The 23,499-nt window shown below is 52.5% G+C and overlaps 1 protein-coding gene across 1 annotated transcript in view; it reads right to left on the bottom strand.

Moving 5' to 3' along the window:
- Nucleotides 1-23,499, bottom strand: part of PIWIL2 (piwi like RNA-mediated gene silencing 2) — a 2,524,398-nt gene that overhangs the window by 983,435 nt on the left and 1,517,464 nt on the right. The window contains exon 15 of the mRNA XM_069617761.1: nucleotides 19,815-19,928. Coding sequence (XP_069473862.1) covers nucleotides 19,815-19,928 — 114 coding nt within the window. The remainder of the gene's footprint in view (nucleotides 1-19,814; nucleotides 19,929-23,499) is intronic.

Raw genomic sequence — 23,499 nt, 5'->3', positions numbered from 1 at the left:
ACAGGGCCTAGCTTGTACCAAAGCTCCCGGTCGCATCCAAAAAAGATAGCCAGAGCATAAGGTGCCTTGATCATGGATGCCGACGTGTAGATGACTCTCTTCCCCATGGCATCCATCTTCTTCCCCTCGTTGACCGGGGTGGGGACCGATGATGCAGGGGCTGGGTTGGCCAAACATTTTCTTGCAGCGGCCAACACTACCGAGTCCAGCGACGGTTTTGACCTCAAGCACTTGGGTCTGGAGTCCGGCAACCTGTATTTCTTCTCCAACCGGTCTCGTTTGGTAGGAGCCGTGCATGGGTTCTTCACGAGGGCTAGGTCTTCCTCCCAAATGTCGTTCAAAAAGGGTAACGCCATGATAGTCTTCCTCTTGGACTTTCGTTGCGGATATAGGAATTCCCTCCTTCTTGGTTTCCTCTGGCATCAGTTGGAACAGCTCAGAGGTGCTGGATATCCACCTTGTCTGATGGAGAGCCTGTATGAGGGGTGTTCAAGTGCGGTGATTGATACTGGTGATGTTTGCCGGAATGAACTCCTCATCTGCGTCTGTTTACATGGCTGACTCCGTACCCGTGTCCATATGTGTATCTGGCTACGCTGGTGGAATCAGGCCCTGAGGTGGTGGAGGAGGCTGATGCAGCAGACACTTCCTCTCATTACGCAGAGTTTTGTCAGGGGCCTGTGCCACAACTGGTGCCGGTGCTGGTGGCAACCTCTGCTGGATCTCTGTCAGTAGGGTGTGGAGAGTTGACAGGATGTCCATGGATATGTCCCTTGGCTATGGAGGGAATGATGGAGCGCTAGGCCCTGCGCCGCCATCCTCCTCATGGACTGTATGGACAGAAGATTGGTCATCGTCATCCGATGAGCTCTCCATTGACAGAATGTAAGCCTTGGAGGGCTGTTTTGGGGCCTCTTTACCCCCGCCCCTTTTCCCTCCTGAGGGCCGTGTATTGGTGCTTCCTACACCCCCAGGGGGCCCGCAGCCTTCACTGCTGCCTCAGCGGCCATGTCGTGCCTGGGAAGCAGGGATACTCTCTGCACTGTAGGGACCACCCTCGTATGGTCGGTTCCACCCGCCGTAGAGGTCGCCTTAGAGTACGTCAACTAAAGTAGTCGACAGAGTCTTAGGCTGCATCTGATGAGCATGCTGTGAGGCCTCCTTCTCTTCCTCCAGTCTCTGTTTCTCTGATTTGTCCAGTTACTCGGTTGGGGTGGAGGATTGCCTTTTTGAGGAGGAACTCTATGGCAGGCTGGCTAATTAGGTGGACGGCAATGGCAAACCAGAACTGAATAAGCGGTGAACCCGGCAGAATCGGTCTTCCGACTCTTGGACCCCCACAGATGGAACATCCTCAAAGGACTACTTATTCCCAGGGGCGATCGCTCCTCGGACCGACCCGTCCTGGATGAGGCATGACCCTGCTCAAGCACGGGTCAGAGGCCTCGGTCGTCTTGGGCCATGCCGCCAGCCTGCAATACCCGTTTTTCTTCATTTTCTTCAAGAAGCCCAGGCATATCTCGCACCCATCCTCGTTGTGGTCCGGGTGCAGGCAGTATAGACACTTCTGATGTTTGTCCTCCACAAAGACGTTCCCTTACCCCTCATTTTGCGCAGGGCCTGAAAAGTGTCCTTTCTTCTTTTTTCTCCTCAGTCATGGTCGGAGGGCGCAAAGAAGGCCCAAGTTGGCCTTCCAGAAACTTCAACTAACAATGGCCCTTTAGGGGCGCGCAATTTCACTGACAATGGATCCACGTTGCCAGCCGATGAAGATAGGAGCACACGGACTCCGATGGAACACAAATTGAACTTTTCTGCTAAAAATTTGGAAAACAAGAACTAAATAGCTCAGAGAGCAACTCGAGGACTCCGTACACTGAAGCATGCGGTCAAAATATGAAGACAGCTGGAAGAGGCGGGGCTTAGGGAGAGGACGGTCATTTGATGGGGGCAGTATGACCAAGAGGACAGTGATTGGTTTAGAGGAGAAATTATAAGGAACAAGTTACTTACCTGTAACTGTTGTTCTCCAGCATGGGTCTGGCATGGATTCACATGCTTATGAATATTCCCCGTCAGGCCGGGAATCCTCGGTATAGAAAAAAACAGTATCAGTTTTCGTTTCTGATCGGTCTTTCTCAGTAGTAACCAATCACTGGTCTCTGGGTCATACTGCCCCCAGCCAATGACTGCCCTCTCCCTAAGCCCCGCCCCTGGCAGCCATCCTCAGATTTGGTAGCACGTGAAGTGGCAGTATGACCAAGTGAAGAGCTGCAGAGGGGTAGGCGGGAGGGTTTGCATGTGAATCCATACCAGACCCATGCTGGAGAACAACAGTTACAGGTAAGTAACTTGTTCCTTCTCCAGCATGGGATCTGGCATGGATTCACATGCTCATGAATATAAGAATACATAGCAGTATACACATGCACAACCACGGGAGGTGGCAAAAGGTTCAATATCAAGCAATACAACAACTCAACATTAAGCAACTTTTACCTCCTCATCAGGCTCCCCTTAGGCGAACAGGTTGCGCAGCACTGCCTGGCCGACTCTGGACACCTCCCTGGAATCCCGGTCGACACAGTAGAATCTCGTGAAGGTGTTCGTCGACCTCCACGTAGCAGCCCTGCAGATGTCGAGCAGGGGCACACCACACAGGAACCCCGTAGTGGCAGCGATCGCTCACCAGTCGATGAGACCACAAGGACGCCCGTCCTGTAGTTCTGGTGTAACGTGAGACGGCAGCCAGATGTACCTTGATGGAAGCGGGAGATAGGCCAGCCTTGGCCAAGGACAATAGGTACAGCAATACTTGAGGGGCCGTAATCCGCAGAGGGTTAATCTTCTGTGCACGGCACCAGACAGAGAACCTCTTCCATTTGTGTCCATAGCACTTGAGAGTTGAGGATGCCCTCGCCTTCGCGAGAACCTCTCTGCAGTCGGCCGGGATGTCGTATCCTCCAAACTCTAGTGCTGCAGGAGCCAGGCCTGCAAGTTCAGCGACTCTGGTTCGTGATGAAGAATGGCGCCTCCTTCTCTGGAGAGAAGATCCGCGTCTGTCGGCAGCTTGACTGGTGTGGATGCTGACAAGTCCAGAAGGTCCGGGAACCAGATCTGCCTCGGCCACGCCGGTGCGACGAGGATCATCCTGCACCGGGACCTCTTGAGCTGGTTAACGAGCCGGAGTAGCAACGGCGGGAATGCATAAAGGAACAGGCCGTCCCAGGGGAACGAGAAAGCATCGCCCATGCTCCTCGGTTGGGGAAACCTGCTGGCGAACCTCCGGCACTTGGAGTTCGCCGCCGTCGCGAAGAGATCGATCTGGGGTTCGCCCCATCGTCGGAAGAGTCGGTCCACTTGTTCCTGGCGCAGTTCCCACTCGTGGCACGAGCGCAGCTCTCTGCTGAGTGAGTCGGCGATGGTGTTTTTTATCCCTGCCAGATGAAAAAGGTACCAGAAACATTCCTTGGGCGACGGCCCAATGCCACAGATCCTGGGCTTCCTTGGATAGGGCAGGGGATCTGGTTCCAGCCTGCTTCCGAATGTAAAACATTGTGGTGGTGTTGTTGGTGAAGATCCTCACCACCTTGCCCTTGAGGGACGGAAGGAAGGACCTGAGGGCTCAGAACACTGCAAGGAGCTCCAAGATGTTGATGTGGAGAGTCTTCTCCTCCGGGAGCCAAAGGCCTCTCGCGTGGAGACCCCCGGTGTGCGCTCCCCAACCTTCCAGGGAGGCATCCGTCGTCACCGTCACCTGGTGGGCCGGGGCTAGGAAACCTGTTCCCGCCGTCAGATGAGAGCACACACCCCACCATCGTATCGCCCGACGGAACGCTTCGTCGAGCGGGATCCTGTGCTCGAAGCTGCCCGTCGTCTGGATCCAGTGGGCGTCGAGGAATTCTTGCAAGGGCCGCATCCGAAGTCTGCAGTGGCGCACCAGATAAATGCAGGAGGACATCATCCCGAGGAGGGACTTGATAGACCTCACTCTGGCCACATCCGTGGCCAGCAGACGTTGCACCTTTCCTAGGATGGTCCTTATACTTTCCTCCGACGGTGAGGCCCGCCGCGCCACTGTGTCGAGCTGTGCTCCCAGAAACAGGGCGACTTGCGACGGGACTAGGTGGGATTTTGGAAAGTTGATGGTGAACCCCAGGTCCGTGAGCAGCTGGACGGTCTTTGCAGTGTGTTCCACGGCGAGCTCCCTTGTCCTTGCCCGTATGAGCCAGTCGTCCAGGTAGGGGTAGACGTGGATCCCCTGCAGGCGCAGCCGCGCCGCCACCGGTGCTAGGCACTTGGTGAACACCCTGTGCGCCGATTTTAATCCGAACGGGAGGGCCTTGAACTGGTAGTGCCGCCCTTTGACCACGAACCTGAGGAACTTTCGGTGTCTCTTTAGAATAGGGATGTGGAAGTATGCATCCTCCAAGTCCAACGACGACAGGAAATCGCCCTCCTCCAGCTGTCCCAGCATGTGCTGGAGGGTGACCATCCGGAACTTCTGTGCCTTGATGTATTTGTTCAGTCGTCGCAGGTCCAGGATGGGAAGCCATCCTCCTGTCTTCTTTACGAGGAAGTATCTTGAGTAAACTCCGGAGCCCCGAAGCCTCTTTGGGATGAGCTCGATGGCACCTTTCCTGAGCATCGCCCTTACTTCCAACAGCAGTTGAGGGACGTGATTTTCCTTCCTGGCCATGGGAAGAATGCGGGGGCACCTCTTCTGGAACTCGAGGGTGTGCCCCAGGGCCAGGAGATGGATTCCCACACGCCGACCAACTTCGTCAGCCGGCCTCCCACCGGGGTGCTTCGGCGGGGGCCCGACCCGACGGTCGGTTCAATCTTGCTTGGAGGCCGCTTTGCCTCCTTGACCACCTTGGCGACGACGGCAGGATCCACCTGACTTGCCGCGTCCCCTGTAGGCCTCCTGCGACGAAGATCTTGCTGCATGACGGTACGTAGAGGAGCTGCTGCCGGCTCCCTTGGAGGCACCCTGTCTGCCTCCGGAGCTCCGAAAGGACGGCCGACGCTGTTGGAGCACACCCAGTGCACGGGCCGTCTCCGTGTCCGTCTTGATCGCCTGAAGGGACTCATCAACCGCCTTGCCAAAAAGGTTGTTCCCATCGAAGGGCATGTCCAAAACCTTGGTCTGTACGTCCTGGCGGAAATCCGTCGCCCTGAGCCATCCTCGTCGTCTCAGGCAAACGCTGTTGCCCAACTGACGAAAACCGGTGTCGGCGATGTCCCTATCCACTGTAATGGCGTGATCTGAGGCAATCTCACCTTTTTGTAAGATTTCCAGTGCCTCAGCCCTCTTGGCGTCCGGAAGGAAGTCCAACAGAGGGGCGATCTTGAACCACAACTCCCTGTCGTAGCGGGCTACGATGGCCAGGGCGTTGGCCGCCTTGATGGTCGTCGCTGCAGATGAGATGACCCGTCGTCCCATCGCATCCAGCTTCCTACCCTCGCCGTCTGGCGGGGAGGTTGAAGTCGAGGCCGATGGCCCCCCCACCCCGCTTTCTTCTTGGCCGCCGCCGAAACGACCGAATCCGGGGTAGGTTGCGCCCTAAGGTACAAGGGGGCAGCGTCGGGGACCCGGTACTTCTTCTCGTACCGTTCCCTCTTCGCAGGAGCCGTGGCAGGGTTCTTGAGGAGGGCGAGCCCTTCATCCCAGATGTCATCAAGAAGCGGTACGGCGAGGACCGTCTTCCTTTTAGCCTCGCGCAGTTGATAAAGGAACCCTTCCTTCTTTTCTTCGGGGCAGAGCTGGAAGAGCTTGGATGCCCTGGAAATCATAGCATGGAAGGATCCAATCTCGTCAGACGGGGACGCCCGGGCAGGGGATGACGGGGGACACGTTCTGTCGTCGCCTCCGTCATCATCTGTACCCGTCGTAGTCGTGTCCATGCCTGTATCATCCCCGTGGGTAGTGGACCGGGGGGAAGGCAGAGAAGGCCGCAGAGGCGGGAGAGGAGGCTTAGGATGCGTCCTCCCCCTCTTAAGTGGTGAGCTCTCCGAAGGTCCTGGCTCCGGTTCCCCCGTCGGGTCTGGCTCAGGTACCTCCATCGGGGGAAGGGGCAACCTAGTCCTTATCTCCGAGCATAAGGACTGGATGGCTGACAAAATGGCCGCCAAGGTGTCCTGCGGCGCCGGAAACGACGGGAGCGAGGGCTCTTGAGGAGCCTTGTCTGCGACACCGTCGCCCTCGTCGGGGTCCCTCCCGATGGGCTGGGCCTCCTTCACGACTCGGATGAGCTCCTCTTCAGAGGTCGTGTCCGTATCCACCAGCCCCTCCCCCATCCTTTCCAACGAGGACTTTGTGGGGGTCTTCTCGATGGGCCTGAAAGAAGACTCCCTCCGCGGTGGCAGAGAGACTCTGGTACCTGAGGGCGCCTCCACTGGTGTAGCCTCCACAGGCTGAGCCAGGGCCGCGGCGACATCCTCAATCGAGGTCTTAGCAGGCTGAATTAAGGCCAACGTTACCTTCTGTACGCCTGTGGCATTCACCTTGGGGGGAGGGTCCGAGCCTCGCTCCCCCTCTGCCGGAATCTTCGAGATCGACCGGGGCCTCTCCAGAAGTTTCGCCGGGTTCTCGGACTTCCTCTTACCCGAGCCAGAGCGGTGGCTCGTGGTTGATGGCGCCGGGGAGGATGCACCCTGCCTGGCAGCCAAGGAGCCCGACCGTTCAGCGTTCCCGGTGCCCGCGGAGCTTAGCCTTTTGTTGGGCCCCCGTCGCCGGGGCACCCTCACAGGACTTCGAAGACCGCTCGGACTTCTTTTTCTTCTTCTCGCCTGGCGGACTCTTACCTTCCAGCCAGTTGGCGAGACGGAGGTGGCGATCCTTCATGGTCCGCTCCGACATGTTCCCACAAGACGCGCAGTCCTTTTCCTTGTGCGTCTTGTCCTCATGAAGACAGAGGCATAACGAATGCTCGTCCTCCTTAAAAACGTTCTGAAGCTGGCATCCAGGGCAGGTCCTGAACAGCTTCCCGGGCGTCGAGCTCCCTTTCTCCTGGGCCATGTCCGGGTAGGCCTTGGAACTTCTGGATTCCTCCAAAAGCGTAACTCGATGAAATCTTCACCCTTGAGGGGCGTAGAAACTCCGAAACGGATCCCCGTTGATCGGATGTAGAAACGGTGGAGCTTGAGGCTCTATTTAACTGAAAAAAAAAGAGAAAATCTCCTGAAAAAAGCGCGAAAACGCAGCAAAAGCTCGAGAGCTACAGCACGAGGACTCCCAACACTTGAACGTGCGGTAAAAATCTGAGGATGGCTGCTGGGGCGGGGCTTAGGGAGAGGGCAGTCATTGGCTGGGGGCAGTATGACCCAAAGACCAGTGATTGGTTACTACTGAGAAAGACAGATCAGAAACGAAACTGATGCTGATTTTTTCTATACCGAGGATTCCCGCCCTGACGATGGGGAATATTCATGAGCATGTGAATCCATGCCAGACCCCATGCTGGAGAAATTACTTACCGTAGTGAATAACGTATTCTTAGTCCTTAGTCCCCTTTCCTCCATACTGCATGGGCATCCCTTCCAAGGGACGGGCGATGGAACCTTTTTCACCAGAAAAAACCTTCCCCATTAAATTTAGAATAGCGCGGGGGTGCGGCCTAGGGAGTATGTGCTGCCCTGACTCTGCCCTCCGGAGCCACAACTCAGTCCCCATTGACGCGTCGACAATAGATTTAACATTGCCTAATTACACCAGTATTATTAGGGGGGGGAGGATAGTGGAACGTATGGAGGAAAGGGGACTAAGGACAGAGTACGTTTAGTCACTACGGTGAGTAACTTAAAATAACTCTTACGTTCCATCCACTTTCCTCCATACTGCATGGGCGATTACAACTGAATGTAGCCCAAGGGTGGAGAGGAGAGCCTCCTTAAGCAAATAGGTTCCTGAGAACCGCCTGTCTGAAAGCCGCATCAGACCTAGAGCCGGCATCCAAACAGTAATGCTTGCAGAAAGCTGAGGGAGTGGCCAAAGTGGCCGCCCTGCTTACGACTTACCATGGGACATGGCGCTGGAATGCGATGGCCACTGCCTTGACCCTGATTGCGTGGGAGCGCATGTTGATCGGAAGCGGCATGTGCTGGCCCTCGTACGCCTCCTCGATGTCCGAGACTATCCAGCGGGATATGGAGGCCTGATAGCCCGGTCTTGCGCCTCCGAAAGTGACAAACAGGGCGTCTGATTTGCAGAAGCCCTTGGTCCTGTCCAAGTAGAATTTCAGGGCACGCCTGACATCTACGCAGTGCAGCTCTGTGCTTCGTCCTTAGGATTGGCAAAGAACATAGGAAGGACTATTTCCTTGTTCAAGTGGAAAGCAGACAGCACCTTGGGCAGAAATGCTAGGTGTGTCCGCAGTACTACTTTGTCCCTGTGAAAGGTAGCATACGGTTCCGAGGCGACCAGCGCCTGGATTTCGCAGACTCTACGAGCCGAGGTGAGGCCCACTAGCAAGGTCGCCTTGAGGTGACCAGCCTGATGACAGCGGACGCCATTGGCTCAAACGGTTTGTGTGCCAGGGCGCCCAAGACCATGTTGAGGTCCCACACGGGGTGCTGCCTCTTGACGGGCAGGTAGAGCCTTGCCAGCCCAGTCAAATGCTTCTTGACGATAGGATTGGAGGAGGAGGTGGTCTCCTCCTCTGAGTTCCTGTAAGCTCCGATGGCTGCGAGGTATGTACGGCAGGTGTCCACTTGCACACCAGAGTGGGTGAGGTGCGCCGAGAAGGAAAGCACGTCATCCAAGGTACATGCCAGGGGGGGGGGGGGGTCGATTTTCTTCTGCCCAGTGGCAGAATCTGGTCCATTTACATTTATACTGGGCCCTGGTAGCCTTGCTCCTTGCACCCGTTATGATTTCCAGATATGCCTGGGAGAGGCTGAGGTGCCGCAGTGTTAACTGCTCAGGTACCACACTGTGTGAGGGCTAGTTTCTGTGGTGCGGGGTGGATGACCCCTGCTATGTCAGAAGATGTGCTGGGCCCGTCGGGAGGTGAATCAGAGGCCACACCGAGAGGCTCAGCAGCTCCGAAAACCATGGCCTGGCAGGCCACCATGGAGCTATAATAATGATGTTGAGTTGGCGAGACTCCATGATCTTGCAAATCACTCTGTGAATTAGCGGTGTGGGCTCAAAGGCGTAAGCCCTCATGCTGTTCCACAGAAGCCAAAATGTGTCGCCCAGGGAGCCGGGGCCCTGTCCCTGCCAGGAGGCGAAATGAGGGCACTTCTTGTTGTGCCAGGTGGCAAAGAGATCCACGTGGGGATGCCCTCACCTGTTGAAGACCTCTTGAATAACGAGGTTGCTTAGCTGCCACTCGTTATTGTCTGCTCCCAACCTGCTGAGCCTGTCCGCTTCCAGGTTGGATTCCCCTGGGAGGTGGACTGCCGTGAGGTAGATTTAGTTTTCCAGGGCCCACTCCCACATGCTGAATGCCAGTCTGCACAGAGGAGGGGGGAACTGGTGCCTCCCTGCTTGTTGACGTATTACATGCTGGTCAAGTTGTCTGTCTGGATGCCCTTGAGAAGAGGTAGGAATGCTCTGTGCGCTAGCCAGATGGCATTCAGCTCTAACCAAATGATGTGGTATTCTGTCTCCCGTCGGGTCCAGGGGCCCTGGACCGAGAGATCGTCCGGAGTGGCTCCCCAGCACTCGAGCGAGGAGTCTGTGGTGATGGAGGCCTGCGGGGTGGGCAGCCGAAAGGAATTGCCCATCTGTAGGATGCAGTGCCTGGACACCATGTTAGGTCCGGGCGGAGAAATGGAGGAACGTTGATCATCTCGGATTGGGTGCCCCGCTACTGGTTACATGAGGCCGCGAAGTGCAGCTGAATCCTCCTCATCCTGAATCTTGTGTGCGGAACGGCTAATAGGACTGCCGCCAAGAGACCCAGGAGATGCTGGTACCACCATGCCGAGGTCACCTCTCTGCTGAGGAAGTGGGTGGTGGCCCTCTTGATGGTCGAGATCTTGTCCTCCGACGGGAATACCTTCTCCGAGCACGTGTCCCAGATGAGGCCCAAGAATGTAAGAGTCTGCGTGGGCTGCAGCTGCGACTTCTTGAGATTGAGCGGGAAGCCCAGATCATGCAGTGTGTTCATAAAGGCACGGGAAGAGTGGTGAACAGCTTCCGGAGATGTAGCCCTGAAGAGCCAGTCATCAAGGTATGGGTAGATGTGGAGACCCTGCGCTCTGAGGAGGGCAGCCACCGTATTCATGAACCTGCTGTTAGGCAGAATCCTGTGCAGTTCCCTTAGGGAGCACTACACAAGATTAGGACTACAGGTGAGAGCAATAAATCCCCTTTAGTATCAGTCTGTACCACAAAGATTTAGTTGGTAGCTGTGGCTGAGCAGTCAGACCTATCTCAAGAGGCAGATGAGCAGTATTCAGGGCTTACACAATAGGCCTACAGTACTATGGCACAAGGAAACAATGACCAAAGCTCTGCATTAAAAAGTATATATATATATATTTATTTTATACACTTCTAGAAAAACACATCTATCACAGTCATCAAGCAAGTTAAATTAAGTCAAAGGAAAATTATAAACACTCTGAAGTTAAATCATAGACCAAATGAACCAGAGTGGAAACCGAGCAAAACGGCACAGTGAAAACTACACACAAGGGATCCTCTAACAATTCCGCACAAGGGAGGGAAAGCACAAGTTAGATAGAAATAGTTTTTTACACACCCTAGCAACACTTCCCATAAGTTTGTGAACCAGTTTAAGCAAGGCAGTACATCAGTATAGGCAATACTTAAATGAAAACTGAGCAAAATGGCATTTCACAAGGTTTAAAAATGCGAAGGAAAGGGTAGTTGTAAGAAAGAGGTGCACCACACAGTTCTGGATGAGAATCAATCTAAAGAAGGCAGATCTAACAAATGTAGCCAGAGTCAGTAGGCCTGTGCCAGAGTCAGTGGTACAGGGCAAGGGCCCAGGAGCAAAATGTTCTTATAGCTGCAGTCAAGTCTTTGGTTAACAAATTTGAAAAGGTGGATGCAGAAGTTGAAAAGGCAATGTTAAGAGAGGGGCAGCCAACCCAACGGGTAGGTAAAGGATTTAAAACACCTTTAGTGCTACCGCGGAGAAAGGGCTACCTGGCGGAACAATGTACTTTTAAATGCAGAAGTGGCTCCTGCGGTAGCAGTTGTTCCTGGTAGTTCCTGCAGTTCGTGTGATCCAGCAGAGGAAGAGAGGCTCTTGTCGTGGAGGAAGGTTCGAGTTACTACACTACCCAGGGATGAAACCAGCCGCAGTGCTGCCCGACGAATAAAAGGTACGCTCCTTTAAATCGCGGTCCGGGTGGACTGGTGCCTGGCTATCCGGCCTCAGAGTACAGGGTACGGGAGATTCGATCAAGGCAGGCCCGGGAAGGCGATTGGCAAACTGGTTGGCCCCACCAGCTCAAGGGAAGAAGGCTCTTGCAGAGGAAGATCTTCTCTTGTGGAGAAAAGTGGTGAGACGCTGCAGCAGGGCTTCACCGGTGGTTCAGTCGTTGCAGATGTCTTTGGCTTCTCTCCTCTTCGGCTTCTTAGTTCCGGTGGCAACGTCTTGCTCTTCCAGTCCTCAGGACCCTGCTTTTATGCAAAAAGATCCCCATTCATACAGCCTAGCTGTCACTCACGCAGTGGAGTGGTCATCTTGGCGGGAGACCCTCCAGCCTATCAGGATAGGGTGTGACACAGGTTGCTGAGGCAACCCTGTCCAGGGGTCCTACTCCCCCCTCCCACACAATGGACCCACCCCAGACTCAGTGGCGCCGGAAGGAGGGCTTCTCGGCAGAAGCCCGCCAAACAGACGAACAAAGGATCCCCGACCTGTGTTAGGAGTTTAGAGAAAGACACGAGAAAGAAGTTATATTAAAGTTCTGGCAATAAAAACCTACCGGAGTAAAGTTAATATTAAAATACACTGGCGGTATGTTAGAGGCTGTCAGAAAACGTGGTAGCCTCGAACAATGGGAAAATCCCATAGGAAAATACTAGCGGTCGAATATTTACGGTAGTAACCACTGGCACCAGCCAGAAACTTTTGAGAGAGGGACTGTACGGTCCTCTCTCGAAAATGAACATAAGGGAAAAATATTAACTTTTTTCAGTACCTCCATAGTAAGATGGGTTGTACTGGTTTAGTTCATAAAAATTGACTAGTAAAGTCAATGGGGACTTTATATGCCCTGGGAGACAGTATTCAGTCCCAGGGTATGGAGTCTAAGTTTGGGGGTCGCTACGACACCCCTGTGTCACTGCGAGGAGGGTGCTGTGTAACACATGTGAATAAAGATGGTTCCTATGGGGGTGAGAAAAACCCCATAGACATTAAAACACAAAGATAGCCTAGAACACACATAGCAAAAAGGCCTAAGCGTGGGAAAAAGGGTCTCACCCTTAGCAGGAGAAAAGAAACAAACCCTTCAAATCCAGCAAAGCTGCTGGGGGACTATAGGTAAGGGAAATTAGCCATAGAATGAGAATTCTCCCTAACACCTGCTAAAGATCCTGGGGGCCCAATCGAGGCCAAAAGGAAGGACCTTGTATTGAAAATGGTAGCCCATGAGCCTGAACTGTAGGAAAAGAAAGATGGGGCTGCCAAAAACGGGACGTGTAGGTACGCGTCCTTCAGATCCAGGGAGCACATCCAGTCTCCCTTGCACAATGTCTCCGCTATAAAAACTGGCATAACCATCTTGAATTTTTGAAGGGGTAAGGAGAGGTTGAGGATGGAAAGGTCCAGCACAACTCTCAGGCCCGCCTGGTATTTCTTCTGAATGGCGAAAATCCTGGAGTAAAAGCCCAAGCCTCGCTGGGAGGCTGGGACTTCCTCCACTGCCTGGCTCTCTACGAGCGACCGGATCTCTGCCAGAAGAGTTGCTGTCCCAACCTGAGGGAGGGGAGGAGGGAGGAGAGGTCGGGATAGGTAGGCGGTACCCCGTGGATACTACGCTGAGGATCCAGGGGCCAGCGAAATTCTGGTGCCAGAAATGTGCATGGAGAGCAAGCCTGCCCCCCACTGGAGACACGTGGACCCAAAGGGGATTGTCATGCCTTCTTTCCCTCTGAGGTTGTCGCGGAGTAGGGGGACTGGAAAAACCCCTTATCCCCCACCCCTTTTTTGTTGCTTGAGCCGGTTCTGCGACGGCGAGCGGTCCGGCTGCCAGGATCTCCGTTCCTGGAAGCTGCGGAACCCTTCATACGTACGCCCTTTTTCAGAGCGCTGCTGTGACTGGGTGTACGACTTTCGCATGGTCTTTGTCAAGATGGATAAAGACTTGGCCGTTTGTGAGCTGTTTTTCTTCTTGTCCAGCTCTTCGTCCGTGGTGGAGTGGAGGAGGTTCCGCCACTCAAACGGTAGATCTAATATGGGTTCCTGGACATCCGGGTTGAATTTCGTGGCCCAGAGCCAGGCCGTCCTTCTCATGTCCGTGGCAATACAGATGGTACGGCCAGGGGTGTCGATATGGGCCACGGTGGATTCCATGAGGTCATGCGCTACCAAGCTTGTCCTCTGCCAGCCCCGCCTTAAAACTTGATTGGCTCTGCGTAGGGAGTTCCGGGAGGAAGTCCGCAATTTCCCGCCATAAACTCTGGTTAGCGGCAGCCAGCATAGCATCGGCATTGGCTTGACGAAGGTGCAGGGACGTGCAAGTTTCTTTCTGTACGCCTCCAAGATCGTCTCCTCCTTGCCCAGTAGAGAAACAGAGGAGGCAGCTGAGGATGACTGAGGCTTGGAGTATAGTGATGCTTCAGCGATCACCGAGGAGTGTGGCTCAGGATGGGCCGAGAGCAAGAATATATCTCCCTCCATCTGCCTGTATTTGGAGTCCATGCGTCGATTGACCGGCTGGGCTGAGTTGGGGCTAAGCCAACTCTTCTTGGCCAGGGAGACTACATCGGTCTGCAGAGGAATCCCTGTTTTGGCAGAGGGGCGTTGCGTGATGACTTCAGCCAGAACCCCCTCGGCCGGCTGCTTAATGTCGGGCTGGGGTAGGCCCAGGTATTCCGCCAGCCCAGCAAGATATTCATGGAAGGCCCTGGCTGAGGATGGGGTGTCCGAATCCTACTCATCATCATCATCATCATCATCATCATCCGTGTCATGCGGATCAGGAGGATCCTGGAGAGGTGGAGGAGGAGTTGGAGCCGGAGGCTGGGGCACAGGGACTGCAGCCGGGGGCTGAGGAGGCGGCGGAGGCTGGTACGGAACCACCTGAGTAGTCTGCTGGGGAGCCGGGACCAGCAGCTGCACCGGGGCCTGGGGCGCTGGCGGAAGCACTTGTGGTGCCGCTAGCATAGTCGGGAGGACTTCCCTGATGGCGTCCTTGAGGATAACCCCCATCCGAGGTGACTTCATGAGCCAGAGGAACATCTCGAAGAACCCCTCTTCACTGGTCTGAGGGCGGGTAGGGGGTACTGACGGGGTAGCCGGGGGCTGCTGGAGCAGCTGCATGCCCTGCCCGTATGGATGAAGTGGGAAGCAGCCCTGCGCATAAGAAGGATAGGTTGTCAGCCATGTACCTGGTTGAGACAAGCCCCACCTCGACACTCGTTCTTCGCCGAACTCCTGGAATGGCGTTGGACGGATGGGATGCCTCGGTCTGGCGCGGTGGCTATCTTGTCGAGCGGCCTGCCAGATGCCTGCGATGTGTTGCTCGGCTTGCTGGGCCTAGCCTCCTCCAGGACTCTTGTATGTGGATCACGAGGCCTACCCTGCTCCTCGGGCCTAGGCCCGGTAGGTATGACACCCTCGACCTGCAGTCGGTAGAGCTGCATTTAGACACCCCCTTGGATGTATTGCCGGTACTAGGGCATAGCCCCTTGGCCATATTGCCGGTACAAGGGCTGAGCCCCTCGGATGACTATCCGGTGCAAGAACCTTCCGGTCCCTCAACACTGCCACAGGGAGGATCGGAGGATCCCTCGGCCGGTAACAAGCAGCCACGGTGCATGTAGTCCCTCCCACGTGGGAGAGCCCTTGGGAAGGAGTCTCCTTTGCGTGGTGCGATGGAAAATAGTGTCCCTTGCTTGGGCCGGGCTCAGTGTTTCACAAAGTTCTTGAGGTCCTCTGGAGGTGACTTCTGGAAGAGCTCCCTCCACCTGGCTAGTCTGTTCTTCAGCGCTTTCCACACGCTGAACAAGCTTGCCAACCGTGGTCTGGGCCAAAGCAACGTACGCAGAGGGTGTGGGTGTCTGAAGTTGTGAATAGTCAGTTGCAGGATGGACACCTGCTGAACCCAGTGGAAGTCGACATGCGCCGGGGAGGAGAGTGGCGCCTGTGGACCTAGTACCAAAGAAAAAAGCAAAGACAAAAAGAATAAGTATCAGCGTGTGGAATTACGTGGCCGATGCCAAACCTAGGAGCGTTGGTGAATTTGGCCCGTTCCCGTCAGAGTGGAAAAAGGGGACTGAGCTGTGGCGCTGGAGGGCGTAGTCAGGGCAGCACCCCTGCGTGCCTCTAAATTTAAAGGGGAATAAGGTTTTTCTGGTGGAAAAGGTTCCGTCTTCCGTCCCTTGAAAGGGACGCCCATGCAGTAAGGAAGAAAGGGGACATGACGTAAGAGTAATACAGTTTTAAAGTGAAAGTGAAACTGGTTTTTCTTTAACTGAGGATGAACAGCCTGACTGGGAATATTCATGAGCATATCAATCCATGCCAGACCCCATGCCGAAGAAGTTATTATAAATCACAATTAAATAAGAAATCAAAGTTACAAATCAAATGTTGATAAAATTATAATGGGAGCATTGGCAATGCTCGTACAGTGAGGTATGTGCAGTGAAGTTTGATTCAATCGCTATATATAAGAATTTCACAATGTATATAAATGTTTTCAAAGTTGGAAATGTGTTGTTTGAAAACAAGTGTTCCTAATACGACCAGATCTGTTAGGCAGAAATATATGCAGTACCTTTTGGGAACACCACACACAATTAAGGCTACAAGTGACAGTACAATTTCACCTTTTTTTACAAGCCTGTACTACACAGTTAAAGTGGTAGCAGTAGCGGAGCAGCCAGACTTATCTCAAGAGTAAGTGAGCAGTATCAAATAGTTACACAAACGACAGCAATTACTATGATTCAGGCAAACACTGACTCAAGGTTTTCAAGTAAAAGAATATACATGTATTTCACTCTTCAGTTGTATAACATTACACTATTATAAGCAGCCTAAACATCACACTCTTAATACACCACACCACTTCCCTTAAATTCCAGACAAGTTAAGCTCACAAAATGAAGTGGGAGCAAAATGGCACTCCAGCAATTTAAAAGGGAGGGAAAGACAAAAGTTAACAGAAATGGATCCACACCAATAGGTAAGTACTCAGGGCAAGCGAACAAGAGAGACTACAATGATAAAATCAGATAGAAAAGGCTTGGGGCCAAAGTCAGTGGTTCAAAAGTCTTTTGCTCAATGTAATACAGTTCAGGGTAGTTCGCCGTAAAGTTCATGGCACGGTTTTTGGACGAGGTTAGTTGGTAGAAAAGTTAGTTCAAAGAGAAGAGAAGGACAAACGCTCGGATTGGAGAAAGATTTGAAACACTTTCACCGCGGCTGAACGAAACGCACAACCAGATTTGCACAGTACCTTAAAACAGAGAGGGAGCTGTAGCTGAGGCAGAAGTTCCTGGTAGTTCCTGCAGGCTCACGGTTCCTGAAGCGTCTGTCAGACTGATCAGAAGTAGGAAGACTGGAGGGTCCTGCAATAACCAGGGAAAAAAACAGCACCAGAGCAAAGCAACAAATAAAAGGTGCGCTCCTTAAAACCCAAGAAGGGTCTGACCTTCCTGGCTATCTGGCCCACTGTAGCTCTGTACAGCGAATTCGACCAGAGGAGGGGTCCTGGCTTGCAGTTTGGGTTAACTGGTTGGTCCCACCAGCACAAGGGAAGAAGTTTCCTGGAGGATCTGCGTCGTCGGATTCTGGAGATTCGGACCTGCAGCAGGGCTTCACCGGGTGGTTCAGTCGTTGTAGGTGTCCTCTTCTTCCAGTTCCTCATTGGTTCTTTCGTTCCAGTGGCGACTCTGCTCTTCCAGTCCCAGAGACCTGCTTTTTATGCAGTTTTCCCCTATTCATACAGCCTGGCTGCCAATCACACAGCAGGGTTGCTGGCCTGGCAAGAGCAGTCCCCTTAGCCAATCAAACAGGAGTGCGACTTGGGTTACCAAAGGAACCCATGGCAAGGGTCCTAAAACCCCTCCCTCACATCCTGCCTACCCAGACTCTAAGGCACCTAAAGGAGGGCTTTTGTGTAGAAGCCCATGAAAAAGCGATGAACAAAGGGACCAAACCTGGTTTGGCGCGCAGAGTAAGACACGAGAAAGACTTTAACAAAAAGAAATGGCGAATAAACCCAGCCGGAGCCAAAATAAAATCTATTCGGTCAAGCGGGTTTATGTTCAAGGCTAATATAATAGCCTAAAACATTGCCAGGTTTATGTAAGATAATCACGGTAGAAAGGTTAGGGTAGATACCACTGCCACCAGCCAAGTCTTAATGTAAAGTGAGCGAAACAATGCCCCAAGAGGCACAGACAAAAAGGGATAAGAATTAACCCTTTCCAATACTCCATGGAAGTTGGGGTGTACTGGGTCTGTGGTTTAAAGTGACTAAGTTAAAGGTAATGGCAACTTTACCCTTTTCTGGGGGACAGTAGTGAGCCCCAGAAAATGGAGTTGGTGGGAAGTCTCAAAGACAACCCTTTGTCACTACACTGAAGGTGCTGTGTAACACACAAAAAAAATATGGTGCCCTGGAGGAGGTGAGACTACAGTGTCCAAGATCACACAAGTGTAGTAGAAACACACATAGCAAAACACATGTAAGAGTGGGGAAAAAGGCTCACACTCTTACCAGGTGAACAAATAAATCCTAGAAATCCAGCAAAGCTGCTGAGGGACTCAGTAGATAAGGGAAATAACCGTTTATGAGAATTCTCCCTAAACAATGCCAAACGTGTTTCCAATTGAGAAAATCCATCTTCATGAGTATAGGAACCAACCTTCCAAAAACAGTAAATAATATTCCAAATTAAAATAACTTACAACAACAAATGTCATCCAATAGCTATGTGCATATGCACTGACCCGAGTTCATAAAAATAGACCAATACACCTTTTAGAAAATAATAATCAGTCCGAAAACACAAAAGATATATAGGTCAAATTACTAAATACGATTAGCCAAATCAATGAAATCACAAGAAAACAACAGTAATAAAACCATACCTTATGCCATACGTCCAACAAAATACTCCTCCAGCTCAAAAATAACCAATGTTCATGCTCAACTACCTACAATCCAACAAGAAAATTTCATTCCAAGACCATAAATCTAAAATAATCTTACCAAGAAGTATGCTGTGAGCAATGTAGCAAAAAAGCAGAAAACACTTGCCCCACACTCGATTCTTAAAAAGGGAAAATGTCAGGTGACCAGTACGGTCACCTGACCTGAAACGTCACAAAATAAATGTAGAAAAAATGGCAGCCATCTTGAAGTGTAGATGAGCAATGTATGCAAACAGAATCCGAATGATCAACCACATGATAGTATTCGACGTTAACACCGATCAAAACCAACATACTAAAAATAAGTACCGAAAGGAATGATAGATTGATAACATATATATTCACGACTGCACTAACAATTAAAAAGTAGCGTTGTCACATAAGTACCACATAAGTACCCAAGTCATGTGATAATGCCTCTCTAAAAGGACCATCATCTTGAATTGGGGCCAACACCTTGCTGGAACAAACCCTGCAACGGAGAAGGTACCCGGGTAGTGTTGGGGGGCCTGGGGGGAGGGGGGCCAGAGAGACTAGAGAGTGAAAACAGGAGAAGGAAGGTACATCCTAAATTACTACGAGGGACATCAGTGCCCAGAGTAAGAAGAGGCAACAAGTAATAATAAGCGTTACGGGAGCCCAAGAAACCTGAATATTGCAACCGGCCAAACAGCTCACAGCAACTCCTGAGAATCAAAAGAGATATATATATATATAGAAAGAGGGGGCACCAATACCCCTTGGGAGATGAGTGAGACCTTGGGGCATAGTAAACAAAGGGCGGCAGTGGAGTCCAATAAAACAAGTGAGGAACAAAATCCAGGATAAACCAAGAAACAAGCAAGACACCCAGCGGGTAGAGCCCCACATAAGTGGTGGAAAGGGATTAAGGAGGTATCACCTCACCTACACAAACTGGGGCAATTGTTTTTTTTTGGAACTTGCGACTATATTTTATAAACCGGAGAAACGTTTGGAACTTTGGTGAGATGGGCAAAAACTGTTAGCCAGGGAGAACGGTTTTCTACCCACAAGCGTTAGAACTGAAACCATGAGGAATTGCATGAAACCGAGCAGTCGAGGTGATCAACTCTGAAGGCCCAACATACTACCCAACTTGCTTTTATGTGTTTTCCAAGCAGACTAGGGCTAGTTTAGAGAATAGGATTTGGATGGAGGACCATATTTGGTATTTTGACTATTGACAAGCACCTATAGTATAGTTTGTTAGGAATGGAACTCCCCTTTTTGCGATAGGTTTAGAAAGGTTTTTTCCTCAAGTTAAATAAAACCCTTTAAGAACATATCCACCTACAAAATGGGCAGTCAGACACAGGAAGCTGAAATGCACGTCAGTGTAAGAGTGTAGAATGGGCAGCAGCAATGTCTAGGTCCTATATATGCCTTAAATTATGCTGTGCAAAAGTGTTCCAGATTCCCCATGTACTAGAAGTTCGTTTTAAAAGCCAGAAGGTGGGCTAAGTACTAACTTACTGCTGATATGGACGACTCTCTGGTCACCTCTCTGGTCCAGTTTAGTTCCTCTGAGGTCAGGAAAGAGTTGCTTCTTAAGTTGATCCTTTCAAACGGAAGAATTCTCCCATTAGCCTAAAGAAAGCGAAAAAAGAGGTAAATAACTTGCAGTAAAATCCTAATGAGTTACTGACTGTAGCAGTTCACTTACACCTAGTCTGAAGCCTTGTTTCTTCCACAAAGCATGGGCAATGCATCATTCTAAAGGATTGACTGAATCATGTATAATGGCATATAAAAGAGTGAAACATTAAGTTGAACGAATTACCTCCAGGTATGTTCTTTCTTATAGAAATAATGATTCCTGCGACTGATTCCACATCTTGTGAAAAACACCTCAGACACAGTGTGCTGTGGAAAAGGACAACAGGTGGCCAGGTGTTTCTCAGAGGATGAATTCATCACAATCTCTTCCAATGTCTTGTGCCGGATGAACAAAGTGCTTACCATGGGTGATGTTCTTGTTCTTACGGTGGACACTTCAATTCCTCCTCCAGATTCCTCATCTTCCGAGATGCACAGTCAGCACCAGACTTTTTTTTAGCCACCAAGTGGGGCCATAATACTCCTTTACTAACCACCTCATTACGCCAATTCTGTCTCGGGCTTGGACTATATCATTGGTGTGCATTTAGAACCGTTGTTGCCCTTTTGGTCAGTTCTTTCTTTTTTCCACAATAGCAATGCACAGAAAGATCATTACCCACAGTAATGTGACAAATTCTGGTAGCCATCCCCTTTGGAAGAAGTGAGTCGAGCCTCTATGCCCAACACCCACTAGGGGACAGGGTAAGCGTGTTCCCTCTGGAGGTGACTCACCCTTAGGGGACAGGGACCCAGAGAGGAGTACAAGATTCCCATCCTCCTCGCCAATTACTAACACCTTTGCAGGGTATCTAGGTGATAGGATTTACTATAAGGAACAAGTTACTTACCTGTAACTGTTGTTCTCCAGCATGGGTCTGGCATGGATTCACATGCTCATGAATATTCCCCGTCGTCAGGCTGGGAATCCTCGGTAAAGAAAAAAGCAGTATCAGTTTCGTTTCTGAACTGTCTTTCGTAGTAATAACAAATCACTGGTCTCTGCGTCATACTGACCACAGCCAATGACTGCCCTCTACCTAAGCAACGCCTCTGGCAGCCATCTTCAGATTTGGAAGCACGTGAAGTGGCAGTATGACCAAGTGAAGAGCCGCAGAGGGGTAGGCCGGAGGGTTCGCATGTGAATCCATGCCAGACCCATGCTGGAGAACAACAGTTACAGGTAAGTAACTTGTTCCTTCTCCAGCATGGGGTCTGGCATGGATTCACATGCTCATGAATAAAGAATACATAGCAGTAAACACATGCACAACCACGGGAGGTGGCAAAGGCTCAACATTAAGCAGTACATCAAACTCAACATTAAGCATCTTACCTCCTCACCAGGCTCACCTCAGGCGAACAGGTTGCGCAGCACTGCTTGACCGACCCTGGACTCCTCCCTGGAATCCCGATCGACGCAGTAAAATTTCGTGAAGGTGTGCGTCGACCTCCACGTAGCAGCCCTGCATATGTCCAGCAGGGGCACACCAGAAAGGAACGCCGTGGTAGCTGCGATCGCTCTGGTGGAATGGGCTCTCGGACGGCCAGGCAGCGGTCGGTTTGCCAACCGATGACAGTACATGATACAGTCGGAGAGCCATCTGGAAATGGAAGCCTTCGAGAGAGCCTTCCCCTGATTGACAGGTCCAAAGTTCACAAAGAGTTGTGACTTCTTCCGAAAACACTTTGTGCGGTCCACGTAGAACTCCAGCGCTCTAGCCACATCCAGCGAGTGCAAAGTCCTCTCAGCCGGCGACGAAGGCGAGGGGAAGAACACAGGCAACACCAAGGGTTCGTTGAGATGGAAGTCCGACGGTACCTTGGGCATGAAGGAGGGGTGCGTCCTGAGCACTACCCTCGTGTCGTGAAAAGTCAAGTACGGGGCCTTGCAGGAAAGGGCCTGGATCTCTCCCACCCGTCGTGCGGAGGTGATGGCCACAAGAAACGCTGTTTTCCACGACAGAAACTTCAACGGGGCCGAGTGCAGAGGCTCGAACGGAGGTCCCATGAGCTTGGTCAGCACCACGTTGAGCTCCCACGCCGGGGCCGGGGCCGGAGCCTTCACCGGCGGGAACGATCTGAACAGTCCCTTCATGAACTCTTTCACCAGACGATGAGACCACAAGGACGTCCGGCCCGTGGTTCTGGTGTATCGGGAGATAGCAGCAAGATGAATCTTGATGGACGCGTGTGCCAGTCCAGCTTTGGCCAGCGTCAGCAGGTACGGCAGTACCTGGGGAGCCGTATTCCGTAGAGGGTTAATCTTCTGTGCGTGGCACCAGACAGAGAACCTCTTCCATTTGTGTCCGTAGCATTTAAGAGTCGAGGACGCCCTGGCCTTTGCAAGAACCTCTCTGCAGTCGGCCGGTATGTCGTATCCTCCAAACTCTAGCGCTGCAGGAGCCAGGCCTGCAAGTTCAGCGATTTCGGGTCGTGGTGGAGGATGGCGCCTCCTTCCCTGGAGAGTAGATCCGCGTCCACCGGCAGCTTGATTGGCGGGGACGCTGACAAGTCCAGAAGGTCCGGGAACCATATCTGCCTCGGCCACGCAGGTGCGACGAGGATCATCCTGCACCGTGACCTCTTGAGCTGGTTGACGAGCCGGATTAGCAGTGGCAAAGGAGGGAACGCGTAGAGGAACAGGCCCTCCCAGGGGAACGAGAAAGCATCGCCCATGCTCCTTGCCTGGGGAAACCTGCTGGCGAACCTCCGGCACTTGGAGTTTGTCGCCGTCGCGAACAGGTCGATCTGGGGTGTGCCCCACCGTCGGAAGAGGCGATCCACTAGATCCTGCCGTAGTTCCCACTCGTGGCACGAGCGCAGCTCCCTGCTGAGTGAGTCGGCGATGGTGTTTTTTATCCCTGCCAGATGAAACGGCACCAGAAACATCCTTTGGGCGACGGCCCAATGCCACAGGTCCTGCGCCTCCTTGGACAGTGCTGGGGACCTGGTTCCGCCCTGTTTCCTGATGTAAAACATGGTGGTGGTGTTGTCGGTGAAGATCCTCACCACCTTGCCCTTGAGGGACGGAAGGAAGGACCTGAGGGCCCAGAACACTGCACGGAGCTCCAGGACGTTGATATGGAGGGACTTCTCCGTCGGGAGCCAAAGGCCTCTCGCGTGCAGATTTTCGGTGTGCGCTCCCCACCCTTCCAGGGAGGCATCCGTGGTCACTGTCTCCTGGTGGTCTGGGGTCTGGAAGTCAATGCCCGCCGTCAGATGCGCGCGGTTGCCCCACCACCGGACCGCTCGGCGGAAACTCTCGTCGAGTGTGATCCTCTCCTCGAAGCCGCCCGTCGTTTGGATCCAGCGCGCGTCCAGGAACTCCTGCAACGGGCGCATCCGGAGCCTGCACATGGGAATGAGGTAGATGCAAGAAGACATCATTCCGAGGAGGGACTTCATGGACCTCACCTTGGCCGTGTCAGAAACCAACATCCGCTGTACCTTGCCCAGGATGGACCTGGTCCTTTCCTCCGACGGGGAGGCCAGAAGGGACACTGTGTCGAGCTTCGCTCCCAGAAACAGTGCGTTTTGCGCGGGTACCAGGTGGGACTTG

Source organism: Ambystoma mexicanum, chromosome 10 (genome assembly GCF_040938575.1).
Source record: "Ambystoma mexicanum isolate Mex_15411 chromosome 10, UKY_AmexF1_1, whole genome shotgun sequence".
NCBI lineage: Eukaryota > Metazoa > Chordata > Amphibia > Caudata > Ambystomatidae > Ambystoma > Ambystoma mexicanum.
This window is presented reverse-complemented; position numbering and strand designations above follow the sequence as displayed.